The sequence below is a fragment of the Terrapene carolina genome, unplaced genomic scaffold, assembly GCF_002925995.2.
Source record: "Terrapene carolina triunguis isolate 2854851 unplaced genomic scaffold, T_m_triunguis-2.0 Scaffold27731, whole genome shotgun sequence".
In the NCBI taxonomy this organism is placed as follows: Eukaryota; Metazoa; Chordata; order Testudines; family Emydidae; genus Terrapene; species Terrapene triunguis.
The window spans coordinates 1,006-17,830 of record NW_020692082.1 but is presented as its reverse complement, the minus strand read 5'-3'; the positions used below and the strand labels follow the sequence as shown (position 1 = coordinate 17,830).

The window sequence follows — 16,825 nt, the reverse complement described above, 5'->3', positions numbered from 1 at the left end:
CAAAACAACACCTACAAGAGGTTCCCATGGCCTCACTGAGACTCTCTGTCTGGGAAGCTCAACCCTTACATGCACAGCCCCTCCCTCCCAGTACCACATCTCTCCTTCTAAGCAAAACTTAGTAACACCTAGAAGAAACCAACACACAGTTACTAACAATGTTCAACTAGTCTCTGAGGTGCCCTGCACTGTCCCCTGGAACATCAGCTCTACAGCTGTCAGGAGGCAGCAAGTCCACTTGTCTGGTTGTTCCCTGTCTGAGACCTCCATTGTCCCAACCCTTTATCCCCATAAAAGGGGGATAATGATACTCCCTTTGTATATTTAGATTTCAAGCTCTTTGGGGCAGGGGCTGTCTCTCGCTGTGTGTCTCTGCAGCGCCTGGCACAACGGGGCCCTGATCTCAGCTGAGGCCTCTATGCACAGTCATAATACACAATGACTCATGATAATAATAATGGAGGACGGGGCCCACAGAAGGACAGTTCAGTAGCCTACCAGTGCATACAGTTCGGTGGCTTATTGCTATATTAGTCACCAAACCACAGCTACCTCTCACATCTTGGCAAATAAGGTCCAATACACAGAGTGTCTCTCCCATTTCCTTTATTGACTAAGAAGAGAATGCCTGTTCGTGAATTGTTCGTGCAGTGGGTAGATCAAGGGGTCTCAACCTTTTCCACATCAAAACCGACTTCTCATTTAACACTACAGGAAAGGCAGCGTGATTACAGCCCTTTGGTAACAGCTTGTTTGCCACATCCAGGTTGAGAAGCCAGTAGGAGAGGTATTGCTTCAAGAGGAAGGGAAGAACATAGTGTTTTCTTTGATGGTTTTTGTAGCTGGTCATGTGGAAAACTATATTAATATTCAGAAAAATAACTTGTACGTTACTGAAGGCCCTAATGCTGACACTTTGGAACATTAGTTGAGACCAGAGCTGGTCAGAATATAGGGGAGGGGGTTTGTGTAGAAAACTTCAATTTTTTTAGCCAAAACTGAAATATTTTGATTTAGAAATGCTGCTGTGGTACCTCATGGGAGATGTAGTTCTGTTTCCTCATGCTCCCATTCTCCTCTACATGCCAGGCCTCTCGGTCAGACTACGTCTCCCACAATGCACCGCAGTCTCCCATCTAGGAGTGGGGATCACAGTGGTCCCTTCTGGCCTCAGAATCTACGAGAACTACATTTCCCAGCCCAGTTTTCCATCGAAACACAGGTTTGGACCAGTCCTCAGTGAGTCGACAGTGGTCAATATCTCCAGTTCAGAAAGCCAAATGACGACTAATCACTCTCCCTCATTCCAAAGGCCTTGCATTGCCTTTTGCCGTGGCTTTGTGCATCAGGCTGGCCTGCTGCAGACCCAGCGTCTCCCTGTGCTACATCTTGAGCTGCTGATACCTTTGTCGTCATTCAGATACGCGCATTCACCTCCTCCCCTTATTGGAAACCTGCAACACAAAGGCCATGGGATTTAAAAAACAAACAACCCCGTTGGCGTCAGTGGGGCAGATTCCCAGCTGGCGTAAGTCATATAGCTCCACTTAAGTTGCAGAAGTCAATGGAGCTATTCCAATGCACCCCAGCTGAGAATATCTCCCCGCACGTTAGCCACCTTAGACCATGATAGAAAGGGAATGTAACGAAAGAGACTTACTGGTCATTGAATGGGGTGTCATTTACCCATTTCCAGGGCTTGTCTGCTTGGTCCCTGGTAAGGCCAATCCAGGTTTCTGAGCGTCCCTTATAGTGCAGCATAAACTCCTTATTAAAAAAAAGTGAAAACAAAAATGGTGCATTACATGTTACTGAGACGCTAATGGAGAAGATGCAATAAAGACACAAAGATCTGCATCACATTCCACATGTGTAACTAGTTTACAGGACCAGCCTATCCAATAATACATATCAAAGATTGGGGGGAAAAATCCAATCGCTTTTTTTATACTTGGAACTTAAGGCCACGTGAACAATTTTAACATGCCAATTAGCCCCAGATGTACTCATTGAAAAATATACATTTAGGCCCTGATCCCATAATATATGGAGATATACCTATCTCATAGAACTGAAGGGACCCCAAAAAATCATTGAGTCCAGCCCCCTGCCTTCACTAGCAGGACCAAGTACTGATTTTGCCCCAGATCCCTAAGTGGCCCTCTCAAGGCCTGAACTCACAGCCCTTGGTTTAGTAGGCCAATGCTCAAACCACTGAGCTCATAAGGGGCTAAAGAGTTGAGCACAAATTGAAATGAGTCAACAGTGTGATGCTGTGGGCAAAAAAGGCTATTATTATATTATTAAGAATATATTAATAAGAATATTATTAAGCCTATCATTCTGCTCAGATACTACAGCGATCAGTGTGGCATAAGAACCTCTGTAGACTGGACTAGAATAGACACAGCTTGGGCAGTCCCCTGCTTCTGGGCGTGCAGGAATCTGGCTGCCTGGAGCGCACTGTCGGATCAGGGCCTTATTTTGGCTTCTCATCATGAGACTTGGTACCGAGGCATCTCCTCGTTCTAGAGGTGCTGAGCCCCCTAGCATAAAATATTCCTCAGGTTTAACTACAAAGTTCCGGGCAGCAGCTCCGCAATCATTACCTAGCTGTTGCCAAGCCCGGACTATTGGGATCGCAGAGTTTCTCACCTTTTCCTCCCGGGTGTCAACTGTAGCCAGGGAGGCACCGAGCGAAGAGCAGTTTCTCTGGCTGGAGTTCCAATCCCCATCGACTTTTGAGAAATAGTAGCATTTCCATGGGTATGTTTTCCCTTGGGACCCGATCCAATTGACTGGACATGTGGTAGTGGCATGATTTGGGCAGGGCCTACTGCTAACCACTGAAAACGAAATTAACACAACAGTGAGGATCTTTCCCATCCCCTCTCTGTACAGGATTCAGAGGCAAAGAGTGATATTCCACCTTGGGCTGAGAGCCTGCGTACAAGGATTATACCCGCCACCCACTTAAGTTCTCAAAATAGGACGTAAGTGGCCCAAAGATTGTGTGCCGGGTCTACACTTGGGTGACAAGAACATAAGAACGGCCATAGTGGGTCAGAACAATGATCCATGTAGCTCAGTGTCCTGTCTCTGACAGTGGCTGCTGCCAGATGCTTCAGAGGGAATGAACAGAACAGGGCAATTATTGAGTGATCCAGCTTCTAGCAGCTGGAGGAAACCCAGAGCATGGGGATGCATCCCTGACCTTCTTGGCTAATAGCCATCGATGGACCCATCCTCCTTGAATTTATCTAATTCTTTTTTTAACCCGGTTATACTTATGGCCTTCACAACATCCTCTGGCAAGGAGTTCCACAGGTTGACTGTGCGTTGGGTGAAGAAGTACTTCCTTTTGTTTGTTTTAAACCTGCTGCCTGTTAATTTCATTGGGTGACCCCTAGTGCATGTGTTATGGGAAGAAGTAAATAGCACTTCCCTATTCACTTGCTCCATGCCATTCATGATTTTATAGACCTCTATCATCTCCCCATATAGTTGTCTCTTTTCTAAGCTATATAGTCCCAGTCTTGTTAATCTCTCCTCATAAGGAAGCTGCTCCATTCCCCTGATCATTTTTATTGCCCTTCTTTGTATTTTACTCAGAACTATTGACAGGTTCAAATATCCCACCTGCAGCTGGGTGCTTATATTGTTAGCTATGAGATCGACACCGGAGTTTAACCAGAATAGTTCTGCCACGAAGCTTTGATGCTGCATCATGAAAGGCTACAGGAGCTTTGCCGTTGATCTCAATGGGAGCAAAGTCAGGCCCCAGATCCCCAGTATAAATTCCGTCATCGCACATTAGCAAGCAATGGAGGTGAACAGCTTAATGTGCAACGTAGCTGGAAGCTGGCAATCAGACACAAGAACCTCAGGCTGATGGCAGGGTTTTATGAAATGGGCATGCCAATACTGTGGAATAACATCGTCACCGGGGGACTAGGCCTTTAAGGAGAGATGGGGCCTGCCTGATCTGTGCCATATGTAATTCTGTGCTTCCCAGCCTGAGGGGGTGGGACTAAGGGGGCTGAAATAAATCAGTCGAGAGTTGAACCACAGAGAGTGGGTAGGAGCCTGTGGAAGGCTCTGAGCTAGGGTCTGCAGGAGGCTGCTACTCCAGCCTGGGGGGGCAAGTGCTTCATCCCAGAGAGACAGAAAGGTAACCCAGAAGGAACTGGGAACTCATCCTGGAGGGTGGCACTTTTAGCTGGACTTTTGTTACCCTGGAAGGGGGTTACGTTTGTTTGTAACTTAGCCGGAGGGACCAGCCACATTTCCAGCACTGACTGGTGTCTGGAAAACTAAGAACGCCCACCTTGGGGAGGGAAACTGAGGCTGGGAGTGTTGTTTGGCCAACAGAGGCTGCTATGAGGTGGCCTGAAATCACATTTAGACTTCACGTGAGATATCTGCATCCTAAATGCCAGGTAGGCATCTAAACGACGATCTCAGGTGCTGAGAACCTATTTATATGCGCAGTTATGGGAAGTGCAGACAGAGTCATGCATTTTTACACCCAGGGCTCCGGCCTTCCTAGCTGCAAACGTGACCATTCAGGGATGGAAAATGCCCCTAAACCACTATCAATTTTACACGTTTTGGGAAAATCTCTATTGTCGTGCCCCATTTACAATTACACCTCTACCTCGATATAACGCTGTCCTTGGGAGCCAAAAAATCTTACCGCGTTATAGGTGAAACCGCTTTATATTGAACATGCTGTGATCCACTGGAGTGCGCAGCCCCCTGTCCCCGGAGCGCTGCTTTACCGCGTTATATCCGAATTCGTGTTATATCGGGTTGCGTTATATCGGGGTAGAGGTGTACTTAGATATGGACGGAGGTGTGCATAGAATGTTACACGTAAGAATTAAGACCCGGCTATTTCCCAGAGGAACCTACAGTCTAATACAGACAAAAAACGACATGGAAAGTTACATTTGCAAAGTCAAACACTCAAAAGTTACGGCCAGGAGGCCACTCAAAATCCCAGCCGCTAACAAGTCTCTACTGAGCACGTATGGATGGAATTTTTTCAAAGGCTTATAACATCCCCAAATTTGGGTGGTTTTTCATTGGACCCGCCAGCGGCATGCCCTTGACACAAAGGGTATGTCTACACCGAACTGTTAACCCAGGATCTTCCCCAGATTTTAGCTCCCGTCCATGCAGGAAAAAACAATGACGTGTTTGGAGGTGATTTAAGCCCACACTGGCTGACCTGGCTGGGGTATGGGTTAGGATCTAGGCTCTGGTTTAACTCAGGCTGGAACCCACCAACTTTGTAAGGAGGACGCAGGCTAAATCGCTCAAGTGAATGAATCTATAAAAATCATTCAAGTGCTGATTGTCGTCCAAGGCCTTCCCCACAACGCCCCCTGAAGGACAGAGAAGTTCTCCCACAAGTGACTGGGAAGGAATCCCAGAGGGTCTCAGCACAAAGAACCATGGGAAGTCCTAGGGAGACATGGGAAGCACACAACTAGTGAGGACACAGTAACTTGGGTAGGACTTTGCTGTGGGGATGCCTGCACCTGGGCAAAGCTAGCCTGGGTGTTCCGACCTGGGGGCCAATCACCTGGGTTATTTGTGCTGTGTAGACATACCTAAAGCCAACTCCCCTGTCAAATTTCAAGTCCCCACTCCAAAGCAGAGAGGCCCTAGAGATTCTCAGCCAGAAGGCTGTAAGAATTATTTTGATGGGGGGAAACAATTAGTTTCAGCCAGAGGGATAAAGCAAAGCAGAAATGTCAGACTTCGGGCTCTTTGCTTTCCTATCGCATGCTGGTTCAGCACTACTAAGGTTGGGGAGGCTGGATTGTGCATCTTCCATGATTCCGACTGCGAAGGGAAAACAAACACCAAAAACTCAATTAGGAATTGCTGTCAACTCACCTGCCAAAACAATAACAGCAATAATGAGAAAAACTAGAAACAGGACCATGACTAATCTGTATTTCCAGAGGATACGGCAAAGCCAGAAGTGAGATTCATCTGAAAAAGAAAAACACATTAATGTTCTTGAGGCTGCTTTAGGAGAGATAGAGGAACCACATTTATCAACTATGTCCTGCAGCCAAGCCCCCGGTGGCCAAGTATTGTTTTGCAATCACTATCTGTTATGAACTGTACTTGCTAGTAAATCCTGGGGAATGTAATATTGTGCACTATAGCCAGAGCCCTGTGTATTCTACAATTCTATGACTGCAGGATTCATACCTTGCTGCATAATTGTGCTACAGAAGCTGACTTTTAATTTAAAAATATATGTTTCTAGTCCTTGTGGTTGCAAAGAACAGCTTGAAATGGTGACGTGAGTGCAACTGATGCAGCAGTATCTGCCTGAGTCTGAGAAAGCCTGAAACGAGCTCTGAGAGAGGGCAACTACCCAATTCATCACTATGGGGTGTTAACTCTGAAACCTATACATAATAATGTGACATGTACATAAAATGTAAGAACAGAGTAAAATAAGCTTAATTTATTATAATTAGAGCTGATTGGAAAATGAACAATTTCACAACAGTTGTGAAATTGTTTTCAATTTGCAGGGTTTGAAATGCCCTCCCTAAGATGAAAAACATTAAATTAAAATGTTTGCTAAAAACTTCAATAAAAGTTTTATTTAAAAAAATTGACCAGAGCTAGTCAGATTAAATAGCACAGGAGATGCTGCACTGATTGCAGAGGCAGATTAAGGTCTCCTGGGCCCTAGGCTGGAGCAAGTGCAGGGGCCCCAGCACCAGAACCACGGACCCGCTCATCCCTTCCACCTATGGCCCCACCCAAGGCACCACCCCATTCCACTCCTTTCCCCGTGGCCCCGCCCCCTCCTTGCTCCTTTCTGTGCCCCCACTGTGGCCATGAGACTGGAGAAGCTCTGTGCCCCTGCTGTTGCCCTGGGGCCATGGTGGGGAGCAAGCGGGGAGCAAGCGCTTCTCCAGCCCCGTGGGCCCATGTGGTAATCCACCATTGACTGATTGCATTATCTTTTTCATATTTAATCTCATAAGAGCTCACATTTTTAATTTATCTGACGCCACCAGAGAATTTCCACCAGATGCAACAGAATCCAGGAACACTGAAGCAAAATTTAAATCCAGTTCACCACAGAATACATAGGGCTGGCCTATAGTGTTATGTTATGTAACCATTAGTGTGGCAATTTACACTGTCTTCTAAGAAGTGTGAAGGAGACACACTACTGAGCATCTATGCAGCTATTTCTTGTCCTCCCTCAACCTCCGATGGTTAATAAATAGGATCAGACAAGAACAGGGCCCGAGTCATGCCAGAATACTCCAGTTCTGGTACTTCTGTTGGGAGGAGAACTGCGTTTTGGTAGGCCTGATAAAAGTGCAATTCTCAGAAGTACCGGAACGCTGTGAATCTTTCGATTAAAGGCGCATTGGTAAACTTGTAAACACGGCAATTCTTTCCATACTTCTTTATCGTTCTTCCATTTGTCTTGACAGCGAAGCTTCGCTTACCTGGTCTGTTTTTTGTCTGTGAGCCTGCAGGGTTAGGAAGTGCCTTAGCTGTCTCTCCTCTATTCTCCATGTAGCAAGTGGGGCACATTGCTTTCCTGTATCTTCTGGCTGCAATCAGTATCGACTGGCTGCAAGGAACTGTAGGTTATTCAAAGGTGGCAGAGCTAGTTTCTGTTATTGAGTGTCTTATAGTACCACCTACAGGCAATGACTGAGATCAGCACCCCAACAACCTAAGTATTGTACACCCGCGTCATAAGAGACTCATTTGACACAAGAACCTCAGGCTGATGGCAGGGTTTTATGAAACTGGCATGCCAATACTGTGGAATAACATTGTCACCGGGGGACTAGGCCTGCATTTTTCTGCATTTTTCTCCGAAAGGAAGAAAAATGTCGTCCATTTCTAGCAGTGCAGGCCCCTCCCAGATTCTAATGCGATGGGAAAGTCAGTTCCGGAGCCATGTAGGCAAGAGGTAGTTGTGATGTCAGGGATGCTACAGCCCGAGATCCATTTCCGTGGATGAGTTCAAGACAGTTGCCTTGGTGTTGGGGGGTCTGATCGGTAGATTTCACAGGGTGGTTGTTTTCCACGGCAGAGTGTGTGGGCCCCTTCACAGCCGCCTCTCCTCTGAGGCTGGTGTGCTGAGGGGCTTCCCTCTACTGTTTCAATCCATTTCAATCCCTGCTCTCAGCCACGCTGAGCCACAAGGCGCATTTTTACTCCTCCTCTGGTGAGCAAGGGGAGTGGGGAGCACATGGTGAAACTGGAGACAGGTTGAGAAAGGTGCGTTGGGGATAGAAAGGGTTGGAAAGGAGAGGAGGAGAAGGGGGAGACTCAGAGAGAGGGAGGGGAAAGAAAGGTTAATCATGGGGAGGAGAAATGAAAAATTGAGGGAAAGAGAGGAGCAGTCACAGAAGGGAAATTGAAATGGGGAAGGAACACACATGCACGCTTCAACTTGGCTGGCTAGGGGATCTGCTGGAGGATACAGATTCCTTTTGGACACATCTCACCTCTTGGCCGCATTCTCCTTTCCCTCCTCCAAGCTGACGCAACATCATGTGTCCACTTGACAAGGACACCCAGGATAACGTGTCATATGGGCTACCAAGGGAGGTGGTGGAATCTCCATCCTTAGCGGTGATATAAAATTATTCTACTTAACTGCCAGGGGGCAAATTTGTCACGTACACATGGGAAACATGCAGCGTCAGCTATATCTTAACTCAGGAAGTTCCTTCGAGAGGAAATGTAGCCAAACTCCAAACCTGGAGACAATGGACCTTTCTGTGCCTGCGTCCTGTAGATAAACTGCTTGGTTTGCAAAATAACGCAAGGAGGGGGCAAGTAGATGAACAATAAGGGGTCATATGAGGGGCAGATACATGTAGCTTGCTAATTATTTATGGTAATGATAGCAAATTTTGGCCAATCATAGAGCGATAGATTATCATAATCAACTGCATAGAATGCTTTGGTGTAAGTGTTTTCTTTGTTCTTGCTGACTTATGAGCTCGAACCGAATTGCAATTGAAATAAACGGATCGCCCCTCCCGGGGCTCCTTGCTTGATTAGCTGTGTCCGCCTCTCCTTATTCCTCAGCTGGAACGGACAGAAATTTCTATGACAGAGGTTTTTAACGCCTGGCTTGATAAAGCTGGGATGATTTAGTTGGGGTTGGTCCTGCTTTGAGCAGGGGGTTGGACTAGATGACCTCCTGAAGTCTCTTCCAACCCTAATCTTCTATGCTTCTATGATTTCCCTTTCATTTTTATTTTCTTTCACCACCCTCCCCCTCTCCATAATCACCAACATGATGTAGGCCAGTGGATCTCAAGCTTTCCAGACTACTGAACCCCTTTCAGGAGTCTGATTTGTCTTGCGTACCCCCATGTTTCACCTCACTTAAAATCTGTTTGCTTACAAAAGCAGACATAAAAATACAAAAGTGTCACAGCCACTATGACTGAAAAATTGCTGCCTTTCTCATTTTTACTATATAATTATAAAAGAAATCAACTGGAATATAAATATTGTACTTCGGTTTCAGCAGATAGTATATAGAGCAGTATAAACAAGTCAACGTCTGTTTGAAATTTTAGTTTGTACTGACTTCACTAGTGCTTTTTATGTAGCCTGTTGTAAAACTAGGAAAATATCTACATGAGCTGATGTACCCCCTGGAAGATCCCTGCGTACCCCCAGGGGTCTGCGTACCCCTGGTTGAGAACCACTGATGTAGGCAACCTTACCTTGAAAAGGGCTTGTATCGATTAGTCTGGATGCTTAGACAGATGTACATGGGACTTTACAGAAAAATTAAAGTCTCCAAAAACCTTGCAATCTAAATTACACACTCACCCCTTCAATGCCCTCTCCCTTGCTCCGTGTGGGAAATCCCACATGTTACATTTCAGAACTGAGGCCTAACATACTTCCCTGATACAGAATGGAGAAAGAAATATATAGAGAGAGTAGAGTCACGCACTCCCATTTCTTTCCTCCTCACAGTGCTCCACCATATTATCTATCTTAGGGTTTGATCTTGTTACCCATCTCTGCAATATCCTCTGACTACGGCACTAACTCAATACCTCTGCACGATACAAGAGTCACGTCTTACCTGGGAGCTCAGAGCTGCTCAGCAGAGAGGAGTGTGAAGGGCCCAGAAAAGAGACACTGCCCCCCGCACAGGGTAACAGTCGTAAACTCTTCCAATTGAGAGCGACATTCCCAAGACCAGCTGGGAGTCAGAACATGACCATATCAAGAAAACCACCAGATGAATTTCATCCAATCACAGCATCAAGGCATGTCAGGAGGTTTTTCTTGGCAGTTGTTATGCCAACTGTGAGTCACTTGCACATGAGCATGCAAGATGAAAGTCTTCATAGAAAGAGGACACACCAAGCTCAGATAGCTGTGATGGGTTAAATCCTTCTCCCAGGGGCAGGTGAACCTTTCTAAGGTTCCTTTCAGCTGCAGAATAGCTGCACAAAAGATGGTTAATGGCCTGGCCACTTTTTTATGCCATGTGGTCCTAGGTGAATGGGGAGATCCACAACAGCCAGCCGGCTAGGGGTCTCCTCGCCTGAACTAGCCAATGGGAGATGCCAGTGAGAGGGGGTGTGTCCAGCACCAGGTTTACAATGGTGCCACTGGTGCCATGGTGCCAGGCCCACAATCAGAAGGGGCCCCGGTGCCCTGACTGTGGCCCCCGCCCGCACCTGTGGTCTGCCCTGAGGCCACGCCCCCACTCGCTCCTCTCCACCCCTCCCTCCCCTCCACCCATGTGAGTAGCGGGCCTTGGGAGGAAGAGGCAGAGTGAGGGCAGGGCCTCAGGGTGGAGCAGGGGGTGGGGCCTTGGGGGGGGGCAGGAGCCTTAGGGTGGAGGAGGGGGCGGGGCCACGCTCTGGGCACCGAGGCCCACAAAAGATTAATCCAGCCCAGGTGTGTCCTAAGCACCATCCCTCTCACGGAGTTAGAGGCTTAAATCCAGACTACAGGGAAGCATCTCACTCTGCTTGCCAGGAACCCCTCTCCAGGAGCCATGCGGCTTCTGTGCCAAAACCATTTCTTGCAAGAAGTTTGGGCACCTGCTTCACTATATTAAAAAAATAGGAGCGAGGCTGCCAACCTTGTGACTTTCAGCCCAGTGGGCAGAGCGCTCACCCGGGAGGCAGGAAACACAGGTTCAATCCTCCCGCTCTGCCGGATGGCAAGAATGCATTTTAATGGGAGCAGAGAAGTATCTGCGTAATGTTTGACCTTTGCACTGAGAAGGGTGGCTACATGGGGGGGTAAGGTAAATTTTGGGGTGGCTATAGCCCTGTAAGGCCCCCCTCCACAGCGCCGCCCTGGTGACAGGTATTTCTTAGATGCAATCTTGTTTATTTACAAGGCATGTACAAAGTCTTGGGTCTGTGAACCCAGAAAGAAGCAAATAGCAGGAAACAGCTTTGTCACAGACAATCTTTTCCTCCTGCACCCTTGACCCAAAAACCAATCCCCAGCTTTCTACCTGGGTCAGGCACCAGGCTTTGGATGCTCCTTCAGGCTGTGCGTGGGGCTCTCTGGTCCTTTTCATAGAATATCAGGGTTGGAAGGGACCTCAGAAGGTCATCTAGTCCAACCCCCTGCTCAAAGCAGTGCCAATCCCCAGACAGATTTTTGCCCTCGATCCCTAAACGGCCCCCCTCAAGGATTGAACTCACAATGCTGTGTTTAGCAAGCCAATGCTCAAACCACTGAGCTATCCCTGTGTTCTTCCTTCCCTACACACCCCTTTCCCAAAACAAAACTCAACAAAAACCACACTGCCCCCTCAGTCCAAAACTCCTCAGGGGGGTCACAACTGTCTTAGGTGGGGGGCTTGTGATGAGATTATCCTGACGGTTAATTGAAGGGTGCATTCGCACCCATCAATCTCAGAGGTGCGCGATTCATGCAGTCACCAGTACCTCTCAGCAGAACGATGGCATTCAGGTTTGGTGGGAGTGACTTCCAAAGGGGCAAGAAAGTGCAGGATCAGGCTCATTGCTCTACGGGGATTCTAGCTGGGACGTTACCACTCTCCCCTTCAATGGTATAGAGGTGGATTTGCAGGGGTTAGATTGCTACATTGTCCCTAAGCTGAAGCCACCATCTGTTTTCCATTTTCCCTCCTCCTGGATGCACTTTGTTGGGGGAGGGGAAGATTATTCTACTAAACTCAACCCAATTCGTGACTCACAACAGATTTGGCAGTTCTCCTGAAGGGGAAACAGACCCCTTCCCTATGGCACTGGGGTGGAAAAAGGAGATATTAGCTGGTGGCTTTGCTGTGACATGGTACAATTGACTTCCCTGTCCATAAACCATATCTGCACACACATGCAGGGTAGGTGAATCCAGAACACACACAGACACAGAATGGGGAGAAGACACACCACACACAAACACGGTAGGTAAATCCAGAACACACACACACACATGCAGGGTAGGTGAATCCAGAACACACACACATGCACGATAGGTGAATCCAGAAGAAATACATACACACACACACACACAGGGTAGCTGAATCCAGAACACACACACACACACACACACACACACACAGATAGAGGCACAGTAGGTGAATCCAGAACACACACACAGACACATATGCAGGGTAGGGGAATCCAGCACACACACACACACTGGGGAGAAGAGCCCTATGAATCAGGAAGATGGAAAGAGACCAAAGGACGTTGACAGAATGCTGAGAGCCCTGCTGCATAAACACTTCCTGATCCACTCCCTCAGCTGCCTTAGTGACCATATTTGTTCATCGCAGAGTCTCATTGCACCAAGCTAGTGAAGACCAGACGTGTCCGTTAGACTCTCGCCTGCTGCAGTGAAATCGCACTGCGTGGTTCATGACTGTTATTTGGCTGGTTTTGTGAATGCCGTGCTGCTGTCTCCAGCTTCCTTTCACATTTATCTTTCTTGGTGTCCCTTCTGCCTGGGAGATTTTGATTTTTCTGTTTGCTTGTGGCCGCAGTAATGAAGATATGACCCACAGTGAGCAAGTATGGACTTACCAGGGCATTCAGCGAGCAGGTATGTGAACAATTTCAATCTTCCACAGGTAGAAAAGGGACTGATGTGGAGAAGGATAATGTTAGATTTAGTGACATGGACCGGAAAGAACAGTGAGTGAGCCTGAGAAGGACAGTGAGGGTGGGATCTAAGTTTACTGGTTACATTTTTTCCTGTTCTAGTAACTCCTCAAATTTAGATGGGTTAGGCTGCCACATCAGCATTAGCAGAGTGATTGTTGTTAACAAGGCAAAATATGCAATGCACGAACTGCTTAAAAACTGCAGCACTGAAAACTTAAAAAGTTATAAGTGGTCAGCCTGGCAGAGGTGCTGGGCAAGTTTGCAATGTAGCCCCCTCAACCTCTTCAATGACAAATCAGGGACAAAATTAAAGTGAGGAAGAAGAATTCCCCAGCTACTTAGTTTCTGCTTTGGGGTGATCGACTCTGTAAGTGACACTCTAACATGACCACGTTGCAGATCAGAGCAGAAAGCCCACCCTATGGAATTTTGTTGCAACCGAGCTAAGGTACACCAGGGAGAGACCTGGCCCCATAAGATTTTTGTGACCTGGGGAGAGCAAAGCATGATGGGGCACTTCAGTTATTAACAATTTTTTGTAAACCAAAAAAAAAAATCACTATTTAAATTATATTTGAAATTTATGTTGGAAAATATTTTTGAAGGTGAGACAGTGTTTTCAGATCAGGGTAGACAAATTCTTACCTTTTCTGGCCCCTCAAAGACCATGCTAAATATTTAGTATTTGTCTCATAGCATGGGCCAGTGACCAGAACTCCATGGTGGCAGGCACCGTATAAACTGGAGCTGGTTGGAAAATGGGATGTTCTTCTATAGAAAATGGGGACAGAAGCAAAGTTTTCAATGGGAGTCTTTCCACTGACTTCAGGGGGAGTTGGATCAGGCCCTAAAAACACAGGGCGTGGTCTGCCTGCCGGTGCCATCTGAGAAAACTTTTGCGTATTTCGAATTTCCAAAGCCCCCAAAATAGTTTGGCCAAAATCCAAAAAATAGTTCATTTTTTGTTCAAAAATGCAGTTTTTATCTTTGAAAATCTTGCTCTTAATTTCTAAATATTGGCTAGAGCACATCAGCCCCACAGAAACGTGTTTAAAAATAAAGTTATATTGAGAGCCATCAGCTACAAGACTCCATTCACTATTAAATGTCCATAGCACCAAGAGATACACCCATCAGGATCAGGATCCTATTGAGCAATTCATTTCCAAGCTCCCCGGGTCTTTATTTTCCCCTCCCCACCCTGACGAAGGAGAGTGAAAAGTTTCCGGCTGAATGGGGCATTTAAAACCGTTTTTTTTGAAGCGTTGCATGGGGGCAAGAAAACCAAAGTAGTGTGCTTCTTTTTATGCATGCCTGCTGAGACTTACCACATGGTAAAATTGTGTAGCTCAGAGGATCTCAGAGGGTGGTCTGCATGCTGATCGGTGAGGCTCAGCAGAGAGCTAGCTGGTCACAGAGCATTGGCTCTTTCTCCTTGTTTCAGCTGCCCCAATAAATAAATACATAAATGAAAATCATAGATAAAAGTGTTACGTAGGTTCTTAATGGTACTTTTCAGAATCAACCATTGCAGTTAGAATCATAGAATAGAATCATAGGACTGGAAGGGACCTTGAAAGGTCATTTCCAGTCCAGTTCCCCGTTAGCCACAAGGACGCTGCATGGTAGAGAATGGAAGGAGAGGAGAATCCATAGGTTGAGCTACATATTTAAATATAGTCCACGCAATGAACACGTTTGGGAACCCCTGCGTTTACCCTCAGTGTGTTGCAGTGTGAAACTGGGGCTCTAAGAGGGTCCCATCTGAATGTGAGGTAGGGTTTACCTCAGCCACTGTGGTGTATAAGGAGACAGGACAAAGAGGGTTTGCTGTTTTTCTCTGACCCTAGTGTGGCTCTGAGAGGATCCCAGCTTGAGTGGAATTTATTCTGTTAGTTGTTACAACATTTTCCACTATAAATTGCAAGAGAGGTAAAGAGAGGGTATTTTGAACAGGGCTAACTAGCCAGGGGGCTGAACCAGCATCGGGCCAATTTAAAGGATTCCAAGATGGCGCCGGCAGCCGGGCCGCACCCTAATCTTGTTTGGTCTTATCCAACTCCCGCTCAATTTGATGAATGCCAAGATGGCGCCTGCAGCCCAGCCATGACCTATATGGCAAATATGCCCAACGGAGAGTGACGTGAAATGGGAGTACTTCCGTACACGGCATTCTACAACTAAAACCCGAGACTGCTGCTTTTTAAAAACAGATCGAAAGCTTGCGAGACTCATTCCCCTTGCTAAACTGGACTCCGCTATCTTGCACCGTGTGCCGGCATTTACCCCAGTGCAGATGGTGTTTGAGTCACTTCCATTCTGATTTAGTCAGATGTTAGGCAGTATTATTTTCTGGCTGGGATGCATTCAGCGTGTCCATGCCCACGGATGTAAATGTAACTGGGGTGCTGGAACAATGTGTATGGGGGGGGCTGAGAGCCATTGATCCAAATTGTAAACTCTGTATGTGATGGAAACCACTTCAAGCCAGGGGGTGGTGCTGCACCCCCAGTTCCAGCACCTATGAATGTAGCCCTTCTACCAGGTGGAGTTGGCAGCAATAAGGGCTGGGTTCAATATCTAGGGGTTCCTTTCAACAATATGACACAGAACCGGCTTGAGCCCCTCACCCAGAAATCTGGGAAAATTGCACATCTGGGCACCTCGACGACACAGTACTTCCCCTCTCGCAAGCACTGCGTCGGTGTATAGCAAAGAAAACTTCTAATGAAAAGGGGAAAGGAACCCGGCATTCATTCAGAAAAACGCCACCAGCAGGATTCGAAAACATGTGACCAAGAACAAAACACTCACCCCAGAGTACGCTGGGCAGTATCCTTCACCTCAGTTCCTCACCTTGCGGTGTGAAAGTCCAGCAAACAAATGTTCCTTTAACACGCCGCTCCCCTCTTCCTCTACTGCATCCCACTCATGGTTGTTGGCCTTACTCAGCTCTTAATGGGGGAGCCTCTCTGCTAGTGCAGGCTGGGCAGTCTCTTTCACCACAGTAGCTGTAAGACTTAGCACGTACCTGGTTATCAGTGATCTCAACTCTAGTGATCCATAACAAGACTCTCAAGTGAGTCTAATCAGCTCTGTCATTAAATGCTGGAGAGAGAAAGGGTCAGATGGTATCTATAACCCTTGTGCAGAGGCAAGCCGCCGCTCAGCTGCTGTGCTTGAAATATTCTGCAGTATTCCAGACAGAGGCTTGATATCTGCCAAAATAAGAGGCGTGGCTTATGAGAGTGAGGCTCTGGCATGGGTGGTTTGGACGGGCAGCAACCACTCCCTGTTGATGACCAGGGTTTGAGCCGAGGAGGGAGAGAGAAAATAGTAGTGGTATTCTCTCACAATCCACCTCCAAACCAACTCTCACTGATTTGAGATGCCAACATTAGATGTCACTTAGAGCTGGTCAGAATTCCAAATTTCCGTTTCGCCGGAAGTTTTGACATTTCGAAATATTTTCGTTCCGAATCAGAACACATGCCAATATATTTGAAATTTTCTTCCAAATTGGATTCTGGAAAATGTTTGGCTTTAGAAAAAAAAATTATATTGGCATTTTAAAACTTTTATTTAGAATTTTTTATTTTATTTGATAGGGCTTTTCATTTACATTTTTGATGTTATTCCATGATGTGAGTATTAGTACATAATATGCATTACTG

At 46.7% G+C, this 16,825-nt stretch overlaps 1 protein-coding gene across 4 annotated transcripts; it reads right to left on the bottom strand.

Moving 5' to 3' along the window:
* Nucleotides 1-1,010: 1,010 nt before the first annotated feature.
* Nucleotides 1,011-16,043, bottom strand: LOC112114276 (C-type lectin domain family 2 member D-like). 4 transcript variants are annotated; one of them, XM_026662468.1, is made up of 7 exons: nt 16,008-16,043; nt 14,480-14,595; nt 7,503-7,630; nt 5,908-6,006; nt 2,656-2,846; nt 1,661-1,767; nt 1,011-1,454 (listed from the first exon to the last, which is right to left on the bottom strand). In XM_026662468.1, the coding sequence occupies exons 2-7, from the start codon at nt 14,482-14,484 to the stop codon at nt 1,346-1,348; spliced, it is 639 nt and encodes a 212-aa protein (XP_026518253.1). In that variant the 5' UTR covers nt 14,485-14,595; nt 16,008-16,043; the 3' UTR covers nt 1,011-1,345. The 4 variants fall into 4 exon arrangements, with proteins under 4 accessions (XP_026518253.1, XP_026518252.1, XP_026518254.1 ...); XM_026662467.1 differs by lacking the exon at nt 16,008-16,043 and having other exon boundaries at nt 14,480-14,787; XM_026662469.1 differs by lacking the exons at nt 14,480-14,595; nt 16,008-16,043 and adding an exon at nt 10,130-10,182.
* Between the last annotated feature and the right edge of the window lie 782 nt (nt 16,044-16,825).

Coding starts and splice junctions, on each gene's coding strand:
- LOC112114276 (XM_026662468.1), bottom strand. Junction 2,847..5,907: donor TGCTGTTATTGTTTTGGCAG/GTGAGTTGACAG, acceptor TTTCGTTTTCAG/TGGTTAGCAGTAGGCCCTGC. Junction 1,768..2,655: donor TTGACACCCGGGAGGAAAAG/GTGAGAAACTCT, acceptor TTTTTTAATAAG/GAGTTTATGCTGCACTATAA.